Source organism: Odontomachus brunneus, unplaced genomic scaffold (assembly GCF_010583005.1).
Source record: "Odontomachus brunneus isolate Ranch 3 - 2012 unplaced genomic scaffold, Obru_v1 Obru_scaffold_104, whole genome shotgun sequence".
Taxonomy (NCBI): Eukaryota; Metazoa; Arthropoda; class Insecta; order Hymenoptera; family Formicidae; genus Odontomachus; species Odontomachus brunneus.
This window is the reverse complement of record NW_022639554.1, coordinates 482,948-500,998: the sequence shown is the minus strand read 5'-3', so window position 1 is coordinate 500,998 and position 18,051 is coordinate 482,948. Positions and strand designations below refer to the sequence as shown.

The 18,051-nt window shown below is 31.8% G+C and overlaps 4 protein-coding genes across 6 annotated transcripts; 2 read left to right on the top strand and 2 right to left on the bottom strand.

The window, feature by feature from the left end:
• Positions 1-736: 736 nt before the first annotated feature.
• LOC116849021 (F-box only protein 21-like) lies at positions 737-5,001 on the top strand. Its single transcript, XM_032825734.1, has 9 exons — positions 737-897; positions 1,096-1,365; positions 1,435-1,882; positions 1,968-2,098; positions 2,181-2,343; positions 2,719-2,919; positions 3,047-3,133; positions 3,320-3,560; positions 3,641-5,001. Exons 1-9 carry the CDS (start codon positions 737-739, stop codon positions 3,802-3,804), a joined length of 1,866 nt encoding a protein of 621 aa, XP_032681625.1. The 3' UTR covers positions 3,805-5,001.
• A 1,652-nt stretch (positions 5,002-6,653) lies between these two features.
• LOC116849025 (THAP domain-containing protein 2-like) lies at positions 6,654-9,636 on the bottom strand. Its single transcript, XM_032825740.1, has 4 exons — positions 9,419-9,636; positions 9,074-9,271; positions 7,795-7,971; positions 6,654-7,708 (listed from the first exon to the last, which is right to left on the bottom strand). The coding sequence occupies exons 1-4, from the start codon at positions 9,493-9,495 to the stop codon at positions 7,477-7,479; spliced, it is 684 nt and encodes a 227-aa protein (XP_032681631.1). The 5' UTR covers positions 9,496-9,636; the 3' UTR covers positions 6,654-7,476.
• A 1,173-nt stretch (positions 9,637-10,809) lies between these two features.
• LOC116849024 (uridine-cytidine kinase) lies at positions 10,810-16,385 on the top strand. 2 transcript variants are annotated; one of them, XM_032825739.1, is made up of 5 exons: positions 10,810-11,221; positions 11,540-11,796; positions 12,075-12,220; positions 12,285-12,431; positions 15,653-16,385. In XM_032825739.1, the coding sequence occupies exons 1-5, from the start codon at positions 11,093-11,095 to the stop codon at positions 15,769-15,771; spliced, it is 798 nt and encodes a 265-aa protein (XP_032681630.1). In that variant the 5' UTR covers positions 10,810-11,092; the 3' UTR covers positions 15,772-16,385. The 2 variants fall into 2 exon arrangements, with proteins under 2 accessions (XP_032681630.1, XP_032681629.1); XM_032825738.1 differs by lacking the exon at positions 15,653-16,385 and adding an exon at positions 13,633-14,424 and having other exon boundaries at positions 10,811-11,221.
• Positions 15,166-17,461, bottom strand: LOC116849026 (ubiquitin-like protein 5). 2 transcript variants are annotated; one of them, XM_032825742.1, is made up of 3 exons: positions 17,242-17,461; positions 16,711-16,917; positions 15,166-16,626 (listed from the first exon to the last, which is right to left on the bottom strand). In XM_032825742.1, the coding sequence occupies exons 2-3, from the start codon at positions 16,886-16,888 to the stop codon at positions 16,583-16,585; spliced, it is 222 nt and encodes a 73-aa protein (XP_032681633.1). In that variant the 5' UTR covers positions 16,889-16,917; positions 17,242-17,461; the 3' UTR covers positions 15,166-16,582. The 2 variants fall into 2 exon arrangements, with proteins under 2 accessions (XP_032681633.1, XP_032681632.1); XM_032825741.1 differs by having other exon boundaries at positions 16,711-16,904; positions 17,242-17,454.
• Positions 17,462-18,051: the final 590 nt, after the last annotated feature.

Genomic DNA, 18,051 nt, shown 5'->3' with positions numbered 1-18,051 from the left:
TGCACACAGGACGCGGTAATGCTTGCCGCGCGGCAGAAGTCCGCGCGACATTCAATCAATATGTTTTTCCGTAAGAGCTAGAAGATTATTATGGAAAGCAGCATATTGATTGACTGTCGCGCGAATTTCCGCCGCGCGGTAAGCATTACCGCGTCCTGTGTGCAGGAGCCATTACGGTTAGGACCCTCACACATGAAATGACATAACTGCATGTGCATAGCATGAGCTGTATGGACCAATGAGCATCAAGTATTGAGCATCAAGCATCAATATAGCGACTAAATACTCGATGCTCATTGGTCCATACGATCTTATGCTATGCATATGCGTTTATGTAATTTTGTGTGTGATGGCCTTTAGAGCGAGAAAATATATACTTGTCTCACTTTAACTCATTGCACCAGTTCAGCAGTGCAGCTGAAAAGAACAGACTACAACTGTCATGTATATATGACGCTGTCAGATATATGATTTATGCGATCGGTATCAGATGATAGTCACTTCTATATTACTTGTGCGCACTTCCTTTATGAGACGTTAGAAAGTAGCTGCGTTTAGTGGAACAAAACGATCAGTGAGCAGTCAGTGGCTATTGATCTTTATGTTAGATCCTTAAATCTAGATTGATTACGTTGACAAGTTACTTGTGCAAGTATTGTGTTCGCTGAACGCATCCAGATTTACTGTTATTTATCGCGAATCGCATGCAGTTTTGTTCTTCACAATTTTTTTCGCGATGACCAACGTAACACGCTTACCGGACGATGTAATCTGTCTGATTCTGGAGAGCAAGAACATTAGCATAAAAGATGTCGTGAATTTTAGCTTAACTTGCAAGCTATTCTACATGTCTATTAACAACAACAACGCCCTATGGAGAAACAAGTTTTTTCAGAGGTAGTGTACTCATTCCTAATAATGACAACTTAAAATATGCTCTTCAAGTATTGTGTAATGGTTGTATGTTTTATATGCGAAGAAAGAAGTAAAGAAGTACATTCCTATATTTTGTACAAATTTTAATAGCTGTGTAAAGTAGTATATATATAATTGCATTAGTGTTCTATAGTATTGTACTAGTTGCATTAATTATAGATGGCCTGCTTTAAAGACAATTTGTAACAAACATTGGTGCGATGGAAATACAAATGTTAGGGAAGAAGTAATGGAACGAGTAAAATGTAGACAAAAATTATTGGATTATATTTCGGAGTTATACAACAGGAATTACTATAAAGGAGATCTAAGTTTCAGTGATATGTTGAACTTTAAGCACATATTCTGCATAGAAGGAGTACATACATATCCTTTGAAATTTTACTACCTTGAAGATGAAGTAAATGAGATTCTTCGAGGTAATGAATGGTAAGATCTAATAAGCTACTTTTATAAGTTAATATAGTTTTGTTACTCACCAATACATATATCTTTCAGGAATAGGCATACTAACTTGAGAAATAAATATTACGCCCGAAAGATTTTTATGTACCTGAGAGAGTGTCACTTACGAAGTAAGTGGCAGAAATTTATAAGTCAACCTGCTGCACAACATGTTTCAGAATGGACAGCAACTTTTATGGCACAATGGTGCAAACCTCAAGAACATGTGTCTTATTCACATGTAGCAGCATCATTGGACAATATTGCACAGCAAGCATTAGAAATACTTCAAAATGAATATCCTAACCATTCGATATTTTCGGTGTCTCCGGAAAAACTTTCTTTCTGGAGAATCAATATGAATAATGACAATCAATGGGACAAAACAGAAACAAAGCAGATTTTAGAGGTTATTTGCAGGGTTATGTTTCACGATTTAGATTTTCGTGTATTTAGCAACTCTGAACGAGCTAGTTCAAATTATAAGAACTTTATAGATAATGTAGGTATATTTATCCTGCAAATATGGTTATGCTTGCGCTTGATCTGTACATTAATATTTTCTCATTGTTCTTTTTATAATATAGGTTTTAGAAGATAAGCGTGGTGATATTTTAATGCTGACAATAATATTTGAAAGTGTGGCAAGAAGACTGGGTGTACCATGCGATTATTTCACTTTTTCAAATTACTTCTCCTTGGTTTGGAAAGAGAAATGGTAAGTATAATTATAATTTTAGAACTACTTTTTATACTTTTTATCTACATAATCATATATATGTTTTCTTTCTTGTTCATAGTTATGAGGCATCACTTGAAAGTGAAAATTATTATTATATTGACATTTTTTCCAATGGGACTATTTTAAACAAAGTACAATGTCCCAGATTTTATACTGATATTGCACGTTACATAACGTGTCCTTTAAAGAACTGCAAAGTACCCAAACCAACTCCAGCACAGGTTAGTAATTATATATCGTATTTAATACACATAACCACAGGTTTTTGCAAAGATGTGTTAAACCAATAAAGCACGTTTTATTAGGAAGTTGCAGATATCTGTCAAATTTTTAACTATAGCTTTCTTTTGTTAGTAGTAATTTCATGTTCAATCAAAATTTTTGTCATCTTTATCTACTACTTTTTGCTACCTTTCAGGTAATTGTTTAATTCTATATTTGAGAAATGATTTCTCCTTTGATTTCATGAAATAATTTATTACTCGATGAACTTTTGCAAGCTTATAATATAAATGTTTGATAAAGAAATGTAAACAATTTTTTTGTTTCATTCGCAATTTTGACCTTATTTCAATATCTGGTGTTTGCTTTACAAGTTGATAGTACGGCTGTTAAACTATGTGCACTTTACGTGCAAAGAAAATGACAGAAAGAAAGCAGAAAGGAGTCGATTGATACAGGAGCTCCGACATATGGTAAATCCAGAAGATTTGGAAGGAGTTTCATGGCTAATTGGTATTTATTTATCATATAGAATGGATGTAACGAATATCGTGACGTCATTACGAAGTATACAGGTATGTGAGTTTATAAGTGTTCTTATGGAATAAGCGCTCACTCGTGTATATTGATGCGTTAATGATTATGATTATACAACTTTAATTTTTCTAGAAATATCTTCAAGCAGATATTATGTAATTGCAGGATATGGACACAAATTCGTTGGAGATAAAGGCAAGAGCTAAAGTGGTATTAGATAGGCTTGAAAAGATACAAAAGAAAATGCATCCGGTACTATACTGTTTTAATTTATGTATTTTCTTATTATTCAGTTGCATCATTATATAATGTATTTGTTATTGGATATATTTAAATTACCTAATTTGCAATCTTACAAAGAATTTCCCAATAGTATGTGCTATTTACTCTTAAATTTTATTTTCAATCAGTGATACAAATAATCAACACTTTTTTCAGAATGTGATAGTACCAAAAGAGAGGTCGAAATACGTGAACTATGCAGTTGGAATGATCGTGGAATTCGATGACTATACATGCGAACCTACACGCATAGGCGTGATAGTGGGATGGGGTAGGGATGTATCGTCCGAGCGAATTAGATTATATAATCAGGATCGACAACATTATAGAATAACGAGAACAATACCGCACTATGAGGTATTCTTTGGCGACGATAAAACCTTTTACCTTCCTCAAGGTATGATTGAATTGTCAAATGCTTACGCATATTCTACGATACCGATTGTCTAGCGTAAAACATGCAAAATTTTATTTCAGTTTGTATAAATCCAGCGAAAAAACCGACGTGGATCGATCACAGTGAGATCGGCCGATACTTTAGTCATTTTCAAGGAACTCACTATACTCCAAATCAAAAGTTGCTGGAAGAATATCCAGACGATTTTGCGGTTTTAAAGGAATATTGCGATCGTTATGCATAGAATCAGAACGTAGGAACGTTCGTAAGTTAAAACCGTTCCAAGGTTAATATACAGTCGAAGGAAAAATATGAAAAAAGGACTTCACCATTCTGATATGAAGATTTGGTAATTATGTCTAGGTATACATTATTATTATTTATAATGAAATAGGCAATGCGCTAACAGTAAGGCCTGTAGCACATGGAACGTTTGAGCAATAGAATCAATAGAACATAAGCAGTAAATCTGTTGAATAATTAGAACCGAGAATTATAAGAAAAAAAACAAGTGAGATTTGCCATTTTGAGATTCTCAATTATGATTGAGTGATCAGCTCTTTGCTCACGTTTTAATACTTCAGTTTTGACATATACTATCGGTCTAACTGGCAACCAGCGTCTTACATATGTGGATGTGTTATATCTATAATATCAGGGTATCTCCTAACACGAGGAAACTACTTCTGAATTGTCGGAATTCTACGTTGGTAAGAACTTGAGAAAATTCGGACATACATCTGTGCGATTCTTTTTATTCTTATCTCGGTGTTTTGAACATATTTTCTATAATACTTCCCACGTGTTAACTAACGTTCTGCATAAAACGAAAAAATGTGTGGTAAATAATGATATGCAGAAAAAGTATAAGTATAATAAGAAAATTTACAAATTACAATCGAGTATTCTTGGTAAAATATTCGATACATAAGAAGGATCATTAACTGTGATTGGTGAATTTATTTATTTACGTTTTTCTATGTGCTCTTGGCTTAAGCTTGGGAAGGATCTCTATTTCATTTTCTATGTTAAGCCTTTTGTGTCCACGATGTCAGAAATCCGCCTGAGATCTAGATCTGAGAAATAAGCAATCAATATATTTGCGGCTTTTACGGAAAGGCGACAGTTTTATTGGCTACACGTTTCTCGGATCGAGATGTTGGACTGATTTCTAGCATCGTGGACATAAGATTTTGTAAGACAACATCACACATAGGATTTCCTGTATGCAGAGATTAGAACAAAAAAATGTGTGAAAAACAGTTATTTGTATACTCACACAATTCAGTATTATCTTTAGTTACTGAGAATTGGCATTTATGCGTAGTGGCAACAATATATTTTTATTTAAAAGCAATTCGATGTACAAATAGTTATTATTAAATGTAAGGTTTCTTAAGTTAATAAAAAGAGAAACTTTTTACATATCTTTAATAAATATATTTTGTCTATATATGTGTATGCTATATAATTATAAATAAAATATATGTACAAACACATTTGTCTTAAGTGTATATTAGGATTTATGAGTTTATATGTAAGATATGATGTCTGTGTACAGACATAAATTATGAGATGTCATTTATGTAAACAATGAGTAATCTATGGATGTGATTTAAAGAATGTATAGCTCGCTAAAAAATTAATTTAACAAAGTTTACATTTTTATTTAATCTTTAGAGATTCTTGATATAACTTTATGAATGTGTTTCTTAAACAAATTAAATTCTCATTACATTCTTATGTACAAAAAGTTTACTAATCTATCAACCTATAATGAAATAAAAATGTTACGCAATTTATTCTTTTCAAACATTACATTCATAATTAATCTTCAAAACAAATACGGTAACTATCTCATAATTTAATTGCTTTTTTTCGTGTATTTTAATATAAATTGCAGTATTTTACACAATTTACATTGTTTATGTGAGAAACGATCGTGTATACATTGCATGAAAATACGTAAAGCGCTCGTCACACAATTCTCGATTATGTGAATGATTTCATACATGCTGACTAGGGATGGGCAATTATTAATCAATGATTTGAGAATCGATGCTTTTTGTACAAATAATCGATTATTTTCCCGATGTTTTTGGAAATCGATTAATCCCTCTATATCGATAGTTTTTTTTACTTCGATGTTACTAAATTTATTTCGATCTTTACTAGATTTTATTACTAGAGATTTAGGATGCGCCCTTAAATTTACATATAATCATAAAAAGCTGAACAATAATGGTGCTTTCCAGTTACGTTTTGTGTGTTACACAAAACCAGTTTTTTGGTTGTATATTATCTTACAAGATATTTTAGATAATATGTGACCAATAAACTGGTTTTGTGTACGTATGTCTCAAGATGTATTAAGCAATTGAAAAGTACCCTCTGTATCTCGAAACAAAGTGAAAATTACAAAAGTGAGCAAATTTACTAGAATATTCGTAATTTCATTGGTCAGTGCCTAGTGCTCACTTTTGTAATTTTCACTTCATTTCGAGATACAGAATTGACCTCCTGTATGCCGGAGCTACAAGAGCCTATTTCTCTAGTGTATACTACTGCAGAATATGTCCCGAAAAAAAAAAAAACAAATTTATATGGGTGTTATGTGTAGCAATCGGATTGATATAATGGCAATGATGTAAATTGTCTAGAGAGAAAATTCCCTAGGCTAATCGGATTACCAAATCGTGTCCGTGAGGGACGGATCGGATTAGCGGATGCAGAGGAACATTGTGTACATACATCTCCTAAGAAATAAATATTAAGTAAATAGAAAAATAAATATGTGCATTGTTATTTTCATTGGCGATAGATGATTGAATAATTGTGCATGTACTGAATAGTGAGGATACGTAGAAAATCATCTTGGCATGATTTTTAGATTTAGATAGATAGATAGAGAGAGAGAGAGAGAGAGAAAGATAAATCTAAAAACCATGCCAAGATGATTTTCTGCGTATCCTCACTATTCAGTACATGCACAATTATTCTGCTCCAAAGTGAGACGCGAATATCGTAAGATTTTGGAGAACCTCTCGAGCTGCTACCAATGTAGGAAAAACATGATTTTTATCGACGCACAAATAAGTGTAGAGATTTATATTGCTAACTCCATAGATATAGATAATTATAATGAAGTGTTTTATAAAAATACCTATAAATATACAATCAAGAGATACGGTGATTAATATCTACAAGTAGCTCACCATCTCCTAAGTCGAATCTACTTCATCTGAGTATATTCTAGTGTCTTCTCAATCACTCAACTTTTAATTTTTATAACATTATTGTTATATCCAATCGCTCAATGCTTAATTTTTATAACATTATTAGAAATTTATATTTTAATAATATAGATTCGCCAAGTTATTGTAATACAGTGGTATGATGGCTATAATGTATGGAGTAAATTTAGTGTAAGAAATAAGAAATAAAAATAATTTATTTCACTTACACCTATACTCCAACTCCCTTACACCAAGTCTTTCTGTCAAATAAATACTTCTGGTATAAAAGAGTTAGAGTTTACACACGCACGCACGCACACACGCACACACACACACACACACAATGTATCTCATTTATTTATATATATATGTATATATATATAAAATTTATTTTATATATATATGTATATATATATATAAAATTTATTTTATATATATATATGTATGTATGTATATATATATATATATATATATATATATATATATATATATATAAAATAAATTTTTCCTCACTCTTATTCTTACTTCATATGCTAAGCTTACTCCATGTACTGTAGGTGATCTTTTATATGCAATGCTGTTATATACCATTCATAGCATTCAAATGTCAGCACAATATTAACACATAACACATAACTTAGAAACAAGTTATGCATATACATTTGACAGATGTCTGTTATTTATCTACTAGATAGCAGCATTTCAAGAATTGCGACTTTTGTTTTTAAGCAATAATTGTTTCTTTTTAGTATTGAAATTTCCTTCCGTTGTGAGCTAATGCAGCTCATGGCCATTTTCCAATTATGCAAAACTTTCACAGGAGATCGAAGATCATTGATGGTACAAAAACCAATATATTTTGGATACACAGTATAATGCCGTCGTTTTCTTCTTGAAGTTAGAGATTGCTCCCTGTATATACAATAATAGTATTACATTAAGTTAAAAAATACATGCATTATATACATGTACATATATAGTGTAATTTTATACAGTACCTATCAGTATTTTTTATGTTTATCCGACTTTCATCCAGTTTAACATACAGTGATTTTGTATTTGTATCTGATTCAACAGGTTCACTTTTCACTTTTGTATTCAGTCCTTCATTAACTTTAGACTTATCATTTTGACTTTGTTTCGATTGTATTCTTAATTTCATATTTTTCCTTTTCCTGTAAAAAAATTCCAGAAGTTACACTAATGATTTATTTTTCACTATACATGTGCAATTATGCATTATATTAATACAAAGTGTGTAATGGTATCCACTATATTTTTACCAATTACAATGATTGATAGGAAAAAAAATGCAATGAATCAATTTTTAAACGCCTGTAAAACGTGACAATAAAAATTTCAAAAACGTTTTTTTGGAAAATATCAAGGTCATCTTTATCTATTTAAGTGGAACCATATCTTTTTTATCTGTAGTATTGTAAAGAGAATCAAAACAAATTCAATAATAACTCATAATGTTATCATTATTGTTATCTAATAACAAAAAGTAATACAATAAAATAATAATAAATTTCAAAAATATATAACACAAAGTATATATCATATGTTAATGTATAAATAATTACCTAATTCGTTCTCTTACCAGAAAAATAAATCAAAGTATCCTAATTGTAATATAACATATGAAACAACCATTAGAAAGAATATAGTTTTGTGTTTTATAGAAAATGAATTATATTTCAAACATGTCCTAAGAAAAATTATTCATTATTTATTGTATTTCATCTTATGTATTTCATCAAACATTATCATCTCTCTCTTTTATATTTTCACTGTTCAAATGTTAGTAAAAATAACATTATGAGTTAAATTGGTTTTAATTCTTTTTACAATATTATAGATAAAAAAGATATGATTCTATTTAAAAAAGCAAAAATAACTTTAATCTTTCTACAAAAGACATTTTTAAAAGTTTTATAATTGCATCTTATTATTGTTTAAAAACTGATAAACTGCATTTATAATTTTTTCCTATCCAATCATTATAACTGGTAAAAAAAACTATGGATATGATAAACAATTTGTATATCATAGATTGCATTCAGTGGAAAAAGCAGCTCAGCGAGTGCTTAGTGATTATTGTCCATAATAGGAGCATTCTTTTAGAATCTTCATAGACCCAGGAGTATTTACCAACCAGGAGTGATAATCATTAAGTGCTTCCTGAGCTGCTCTTTCTGCTGAATGTAGTCATTGATATTTAAACCAATATATCATATGTTAATGTATAAATAATTACCTAATTCGTTCTCTTACCAGAAATATGCATCAAACAAAGTTGGTACAGAATCTGGCCTCAAACGTATCCTTTGTTTATGTCCTCCATTGTTAGGATAATATAGACATTCTTTAGAAAAATGTTGGCTACACAAAATGCTGCTCTTGGTTGGGACGAAATCTTTCTTCCCTATTGCCCTAACCCATGCTTGACGCATATCTTTCTTCTTTGGAAACCTAAAATATAAGAGAGTGTAATTACTTCTCCGTAGTGATAATTATTACGATAAGCTATATAATTTATGTATATATATTTTTATAATACATTGATAAACAACGTTACAGATTATAATCACAGGTTCACAGGTTAGGATGTTTACGTACGAATGATAGGATACTCTTTCGTTGCCATCAATTGTGTCGCGATTTTCTCGAAACCCACAAGCGCAACACGTTTTCATCTTCTTTGTATCTTAGGATATTAAACGTCACAACAATAAAAAACATCCCACTGTAAATGCATATAAAATACGCGCGCTACGCACTTACAACATAACACGAGATGACGATCGTCAGATAGATAGATAGATAGGGCGGCTGCCATCCATCCATCTTGTTATGGCCCCGGATAGAATCCATCGCCACCTAGTGAGCAATAGTCGACTAAGGTATCATCTTCATAAAGACCGGGAAGGTTCAAATAGAGATTTTGATGTTCTTCAGAAATTTACTATAATATAATATCAAATACATTCGGGTTTCCAAAAAAGCAAGCTCATGAATGTTCTTTGGGAGGTTGAGTTTGTGTAGATCCTTCAGCAAAATATCCGAGTATTTGTTATATTCAATGCAATCGAAGAAAATACGATTTGCAGGCTAAGAAGTATGCCCGCAAGGGCAAGAACTGTCCATAATAATGCCCTTATCAAATAGATGTTGATTGTATCTTGATTGAATGTGATAGGATCTAAGCCTATTGATGATTACAACATAGGGCGGCTGCGTGCACAAATGAGGTGCGTTCCGAGTTGCGCATGAAACGCGTATTTCCTACAGTATACATAAAGGGTGCTTACGACAGTGAGTTCGGAGCGAGTGAGATTTCGATTCGGACAGAATAGTATATGCTCCCATCTACAACTAATGGCTCCTGCACACAGGACGCGGTAATGCTTGCCGCGCGATGGCCAATCAATATGTTGTTTTTCCGTAAGAGCTAGAAGGTTATTACGGAAAGCAGCATATTGATTGGCTGTCGCGCGAACTTCCGCCGCGCGGCAAGCATTACCGCGTCCTGTGTGCAGAAGCCATAAGGAGTGGCGTATGGAGCAAATCGTACAAACGTCAAGTAGCCAGATATATCTATAGTTTGATACGGGTTTTACTAGCGGTTCTCTATTGCAAAACAAACCTAATGGTTTGAATTTTCATTTAAAAATCGCTTAAGCTGGTGGCACACAGAAAAACTTAGGCTGGTTCTACAATACGTCGTATGTCGCTGTCGGAGTCGGAACGCAGTCGATGAGCCAATCAGAAGGTTTGTTTTTCGAGACAAGTTCTCCTGATTGGACCATTGATTACATCCGATGTCCGACTCCGAATACGACGTATTGTAGAACAGGCCTTAAGCAGTAAACATAAGCAGTAAGCAAATTGACCAATCACAGTCATTGATTCTTCTTACGGCCCAAAAATCAACGACTGTAATTGGTCAATTTGCTTACTGCTTACGTCTTACTGCTTAAGTTTTTCTGTGTGCCACGGCCCTTAAATATTTCGTCAACCGTAGTTCGTCCGTGATACACGTTATAGGTGGATGGACAGAGTATCTACTCTGAGTGATAGAACGGGTTTTCCTATATAATTCGTTATATACAATCACTGTTCGGAGTAATGGCGTAGAGTCACTCGTAGTTAAAGTGTGCTCAGCCAAGCATTGAAACTGAAACTGAAACTCGTTATATACAATCGTGTCCTATACTCGTTCTCAATTTAGCTTCGTAAAGCATTCGCCTTCAGCGAAGCTAGGTCATCTTAACCTGGTTTAGTTTCTGGGTGATGGCAGATATGCCGGCGAACGTAGGTACCACGCGGAAAATGTCCTTCGGCATCAACGGCAAATTAAACGGCATTGAGGGTAAGACACCCTTCCTGATAGGAGTTTCTGGCGGTACTGCGAGTGGAAAGGTATAATTTCTTCCTTATCCATGTATTACAATTTCTGTCAGGCAAAAACTGATTTCGATTAAATTCATATCGGCGGCAGTTCAATGGAACATGCACGATTGCGATATATCTTACAACCATATATATTGAAAACTCGAATCTGTTGTATCTTCGACCTTGAAATTAATTTCTATTTTCTTTTTATATTTAGAAGATTTAAGGTTTCTCTTTTTTATATTCTATAGGAATAAAGGAAATAAAGGAACGTAATTCTAAGGAATAAAGAAATATCACAATGATTAATTTTAATTACACATTAATTATTTGTTATTATTATAGTCCACAGTTTGCAAACGTATAATGGAAAAGCTGGGACAGGTTGATATGGATCATCAGCAGCGCCAGGTGGTCTGCATATCACAAGACAGCTTTTATCGTGATCTAACATCTGCTGAAAAAGTGAAAGCTGAGAAAGGACAGTACAATTTTGATCATCCTGATGCATTTGATAATGATCTGATCTTACAAACACTGCAGGATATATTAGCTGGTGTTAAGTGTGAAATACCAGCTTATGATTACAGGACAAACAGAGTGTATGTAAATTTAGTTTCTTAATTACAATTAATTTTTGCATGAAATAATATCAATATAACAACAATATTAGCAAAAGTAAATAGCAATTTCCAGTTATAACAGTAATCCAGTAGCAATAGTTGCTTTGGAAATTATCCCTTCTGTTAATATAATAAGTAAATATAAACAAATATTATTTGATTAATGATAATTTACCTATACTTATATAGAATGCAAATTCAAAATAAGAATTTTAAAAGTCAAATGTAGTATAATGTGATATTTGTACTTGTTTTAGAATGAAGGATCAACTTACTACAATATATCCTGCTGATGTGGTTCTCTTCGAAGGAATATTGGTATTTTATTTTCCTAAAATCCGAGATCTGTTTCACATGAAATTATTTGTTGATACTGACTCAGATACGAGACTTGCAAGAAGAGGTAATTTCTTATGATACTTTATTGACTTGTTATTCTGTCTCAATACTAATGCTGATCTCTTTAGTGCCAAGAGATATTAAGGAACGTGGGAGAGATCTGGATTACGTCCTAAATCAGTACATGAACTTTGTAAAACCAGCTTTTGAGGAATTTTGTTTACCGACAAAGAAGTTTGCAGATGTTATAATACCGAGAGGAGCAGATAATACAGGTAATATATCATTATTATACAAATTGCGATATTTATTGCAGTTATAATGATTTGACACCTCCTATAGCTTAATTAGAAGTTTTACATATTATTTTTGAGTTCAGTTTTTATTTGCTTCATAAATGTATGATAACAATAACTATTCTTTTTTGTAACAATAGTTTGTAACATTCTTCTATAACATTGTTTTATTTGTTTATTTATGACTTATATTGATATTTAATTAGTATTTGAAATGCTATTTCGCTAGTGATATTAACTAAAAATTAATGTCTCAGATTCTATTTGCTTTTTTCTAAGATTGTCTTTGATATGAGTATAGAATTTTATTATTATTATTACTGGTTACAAATATTCGATATATATACACAGAGTATCCCAAAACAATTTTTACTCTTTTCAACTACAGATATTGGAGAACAAATTAATAATGATTATATATTCTTATGTAACAAAAAAATTAATAATTCAAATTAAAAATAATAAAAGGAGGATTTTTAATATATCAAATTTGAGCAGCTAGAATAGATTTTAAATACTTATTTCTTAATTTTATACACATGAATTTGATTTAATTTCAACTTAAGACTTCATAAAAATGTATTAAAAATGGAAATATATCTTGATCTCTCTATTAGAAAACTTAGGAAGAAATTTTTATAAATATCTGATATTTTTTTTTGTTAATAATGAAGAAAAAAAAATATATATATATATATATTTATTTATAAGAAAGGATTAGTAATAAACATGTAAATTAATAAACATGTAATCAGTAACAGTAATAATACATGACACATACAGTTTATCCAACCTGTAGAAAAATTAAATTTTCTATTGAATGTGTAACAAATAGTGTTGATTATCTAACATTAAGATGCTTTTATTCAGGACTTCATTTATCTAATTATGGCAACAATAATTATAATAATTGGTATAATTATTACAATTATATAATCACAATGCATACAAAACTCGGGTGTACGTGTCACAGTCATTCAGGGATATTTTACATGCTATTTTGGTTTCTTCTTTGTTTTATATATTTTTTTAAGTCGTGTCCACGTAACTATATCTTATGGGTGCTGCCTGGTATGCCGTGGTTGTGGATGTCAGAGCTACACCTATTTAAACTAAGCGAAAAAGCTTAAGAGAGAACACTTCACGGGAAAACCTACATGGTCTGGTTGTATGTTTGCAGTGGCAATAGACCTAATAGTGCACCACATCCGGGATATTTTGCGTTTGAAAAAGGCTGAAAACTCATCCGGGCAGCATCCATTCGTCTATCAACGTAGGCGTACCTCGGCCTCATCAGACACGCTCAGCAGATGACTTAAGCATGATAAGCTCGCTCTGTCAAGCACTGCATTTTTTTCCGCACCACGCTCCAATGTGTGATTCGAGACTACCGATCACACCATGTGTGATTCGTGATTCTACGATATATTTCGCGATTCCTTTTTAATATTAATAGGAAAGTGATGTCCGTTTTTCGATCCTCAGAAATTGACGCACGCACTCTTTTCTTTCGTGATATGTTCACGAATGTTAACGATATTTCCTTTATCGTAATTCAACGTAATTCAACAATTATAAATTACGTATAAAAGGACGTTACACGTTAAAAGGAACGGACATTCGTTTCCCTGCAAACTACTCTAGTATTACGAACTTTTGTATCGAAGAATTATACGTTTGTACTTACATGGCGGAGGATGGTGCTTTTTATTCCGTGTTTTATTCCGAATGAATATCTTTGCGTGAATTAAATTGTAATTTTTAACCATGAAAGAGAAATGCATGAAGTTGCGTGGAGTTCAGCGAAGGATAGGCGAGTTAAATGATGGGAGTACAGTCAGTAAAACTGAGTTTATTTTGAGTTTAGATTTTAATTTTAAAATATTTCCCTTTTTTTCTATTCATAATTTACTACCATTGCTTTATCCTCTTGGTTAAATTGAAAAGTTCTAAAGGTATTCCCAGATTAGAAGATGAATTCAGTTCAATAAGTGTTGATTGATTCGTTTTCACACAGTCATCTGTGCAAATTATATTAGTCAATATATTGCATCGTATAATTATCTACGGTCACGTAAGTTTCATAGCAAACGTCTCAAATATTATGAGAATACGACCTGTGAATAATATGTACGTGTGCAATTGTCTCTGTGATATGTGATTGTGTGTGTGTGTACGTGTATGTATGTATGGGGATTTTTGTCGTGTACGGTTAAACAAGTTACTTTAGATTATGTTTTAGACACATCTGTATAAGGCGTTACTTTCTTTCTGGTCACTCCACCATAATTTACACTTGCATTCTTGCATAATACCTGATATATAACGTACAATGCACATGCAAGGTATTCATAAACGTAATTATCTCTGAGACGTAGTATATCTAGTTTACATTAGATTTATCGTATTTCGGAATATTCGCCTATCGCACTTTATATAGCAACAATTCTCATACTTTAACATGTACAAACGTACAAGGTGCGCCAGAACTGTTATGCAGTAAAACCTCTATATATATATATATATATATATATATATATATGTATATATATAGTTCCTTTCAGCGATTATTTCTTCAAGGGATTTCAAGGGAAGCTTTGTTCAGCATTCTTATATGGGGCCATATTTTTCACAAAATCTATACTGCACATACTTAAAATACTGGTTAAATACTTAAAAGTCTGATGTGAAATCTCTATTAACTTATTCATTATAATCTCTCAATTATCTTTTATTCTTATCGATACATATGTATTAAATACTGATGAGTTCCTGATTTTGAGATAATATCTATTTTCTCAATCTCTATTCTCCATTTTATATCTGTAGTCAACAAAGAGTGTGCTAGTTCTGGGACACCCTGTGTACTCACAATATATAATGGAAAAAAGGCAACAAATATTTCCTCCCTTTCTCTCTTTGTACTTGCGAGTCAGCATATGAACACAAGTGTCTTACGCATAATATAAATTGCACGTAATCATTATGCGATTACAATTGTTACCCAAGATATAATTAGAATAATTAATTTTTACGATTAATACACTATAATTAACTCCGGATATTTACAGGCGATTTGATATTGTTTCCAGATGTATAATAATATTATACATAAATAAAGGAATTTATTTACCCCCCAGTGTATATACGATGTATATCTAATTCGCGATCGCACACTGACGTTTCGTGATCTGTTGCAGTGGCGATAGATCTGATAGTGCAGCACATAAGAGACTTCTTAAGCAACCGGGGTAGGGAAATGGCGGCACCTGAAAGTCCAATAGGCAAGATAGAAGGATTGTTCAAGAGACCGCATTAACGTTCGAGATTTTAGCACGCTTTAGAGTGGCCCGACGAGTCTATGCTTTGTATAATTTCAACGCGCGATTTATTTTTAATTATCCCTATTATATAACTAAAAAATTTTGAGATCAATGTTTTAGAAGGCATTGCTGCCTTGTGTTTCAATATTTGTAGCATTTGCATCTTGCAGTGATATCCAAGTGATAATCATTCGATTACCATATAACTAAAAGCTCTTATATATACATACATGTATATATATGTACATATACATATATATGTATATATATGTATGATATGTATATATAACTATACGAGCATAGAAGGATGTGACTCAAATTTACCAAAGTTGCATAAGCAAGTTATATTCAATAAGACTGTATACATGCCACAAAAAGGTGAAGCAACCCCTTTTAAATCTTTCTTGTTCTTTTAGTACGGCCTACATGTTCTATAGCAGCTTTACTATATTTTTTGAGCTACATCCTGTATATTAACTTATATACAGAGAGCACTAATATCAAATGAGATATATTGTTGCACATAGCATAGAAATTATAAATTTGTAGATACAATTAGGGATTTTTGAATACAGTAATATTTATGAAATGACATATAATAGAGAAATTATATATACATTTTTCTTTTTAACATTTGTGTGATAATTTTTATATATAATCTTTTACTATGTGTTGTTATATCAAGGTGTTATATCAATAGATCATTATATCAAGGTGTCTGTTATAAAAAAACAAAAACAAGATATTTAGTAATTACAACATATTATCATTTAGAATGTTTACCCATGGATTTCATCTTACATAGAATTATTGATAGTAGAGTTCTAAGTTCATGCCATCGTGCACTTCATCTGAGGTAGCATATTAAGGAAAAGATTCTATAATATTTCTTGAACTGTATTATAATTGAATTATATTCTAATAGTAAAGGATACAATCTTGCAGCTTTATATGGTCCTTGAAAATGGTATACCATTTCTTCAACACTATCTTCTCCCAGTGTGTTCCAGTCTGTGCAGCTATCAATTTTTTTAAATCACCTACGGTATCATCTGGATTGCATTTCACTCTGACCTTCTTGCCAAGACGATCGTTACATGTTATTTCTAACATTTTTTATTGTATCAGCCTAAAATTTAAGACTTTAAAACAAACAATATTGTTTAGAACTTTTGTATTATTCTACATAAAACAACAGTTTACTACATTGATATGCATTCCTTTCACAAGTTCATTATTTTATATTTTTTATTTCTATATTATTTTTGTATATTATAAGGCTGCATTAATTTTTAAAAATAAGATATTAAAATATTAAGAATATCACTGCAATAATTTTAGTTGTTTTAAAATTAAATCTCAAATTTGTTTATTCTCATTCTAGTCATTAACTAGACCTAATGTCAACTGGACATGCTTAGGACTTCTGCAAAACTCAGATATTGCTAAGCCAAATAATCACTTACGTTTGTTTAAAGAACGTTGTCACAAATTTTTACTATCTTCCACGAAAAACAAATTGTTTCTTTCTAAAATCTTTTCCCTCTTGAAAGAAATTATCAACACGCACAACTACTTGCGTTTTTAAGGTTAATAGCGTCAATAGCGGCTTATAACAGCGTTTATAGGAATTAATAAAAGTTCACCCTAGCAAATCAAATATACTCCTTGGAAATAGAAAGTTCGTCTGATCTGTTATCGAGTTGTATCACCGAAAATATTCTGACTTATCGTTGATACATACTATTTAGGCTGCGTTCCGAATTGCGCTGACAGTAGGTTTGTTCTTTCGACCTGACCTAGGGCTGCACTGGAACTGTACTAGTTGAAAAAAGTTCAAGATAGTGCAGACCAGTGCAAAGATACATATGGGTCTGAAAAGAACGGGTAAGAGCAAGTTAGAGCAGTGTAAGATGGCGGATAACATGGCTGGATTAAATAACATAGATCAATTTATGGTCATGTTTTCACACTTATAGCATTTTATGTTTTGTTGAACAATCCTATTTCTTTTAAAAACTGTTTTGTGTTGGATACCCATACAACAAATCCCTCCGAAAAAACGTCCAAGAGCCTTCCCAGGATGTCTTTCGGATATTTTGTGCTGTTTGGATAACATTCTAAATACTTCTTTTATGTCATTCTACATTATATATTTATTATATATTTATCTACATTATATATTTATTATATATTTAAGTATTTATTTACTGTTTATAGATTCCGTCGTCGGATTATTTCTTCTACGTAATGTCAACTAGGTATACCGATTTTAC

Bases quoted from the DNA above. Each gene is read 5' to 3' on its own strand.
- LOC116849021 (XM_032825734.1), top strand. From the start codon at position 737: ATGACCAACGTAACACGCTTACCGGACGATGTAATCTGTCTGATTCTG. The intron at 1,883-1,967 runs GTAGGTATATTT...TTTATAATATAG, and splicing joins ATAAGAACTTTATAGATAAT to GTTTTAGAAGATAAGCGTGG. The intron at 2,099-2,180 runs GTAAGTATAATT...TCTTGTTCATAG, and splicing joins TTGGTTTGGAAAGAGAAATG to TTATGAGGCATCACTTGAAA.
- LOC116849025 (XM_032825740.1), bottom strand. From the start codon at position 9,495: ATGAAAACGTGTTGCGCTTGTGGGTTTCGAGAAAATCGCGACACAATT. The intron at 9,272-9,418 runs GTACGTAAACAT...CTTATATTTTAG, and splicing joins GAAAGAGTATCCTATCATTC to GTTTCCAAAGAAGAAAGATA. The intron at 7,972-9,073 runs GTAAGAGAACGA...ATTTTTTTACAG, and splicing joins TTGTTTGATGCATATTTCTG to GAAAAGGAAAAATATGAAAT.
- LOC116849024 (XM_032825738.1), top strand. From the start codon at position 11,093: ATGGCAGATATGCCGGCGAACGTAGGTACCACGCGGAAAATGTCCTTC. The intron at 12,221-12,284 runs GTAATTTCTTAT...TGATCTCTTTAG, and splicing joins TACGAGACTTGCAAGAAGAG to TGCCAAGAGATATTAAGGAA. The intron at 12,432-13,632 runs GTAATATATCAT...GTATGTTTGCAG, and splicing joins GAGAGGAGCAGATAATACAG to TGGCAATAGACCTAATAGTG.
- LOC116849026 (XM_032825742.1), bottom strand. From the start codon at position 16,888: ATGTTAGAAATAACATGTAACGATCGTCTTGGCAAGAAGGTCAGAGTG. The intron at 16,627-16,710 runs GTATCCTTTACT...ATGCTACCTCAG, and splicing joins CCATATAAAGCTGCAAGATT to ATGAAGTGCACGATGGCATG.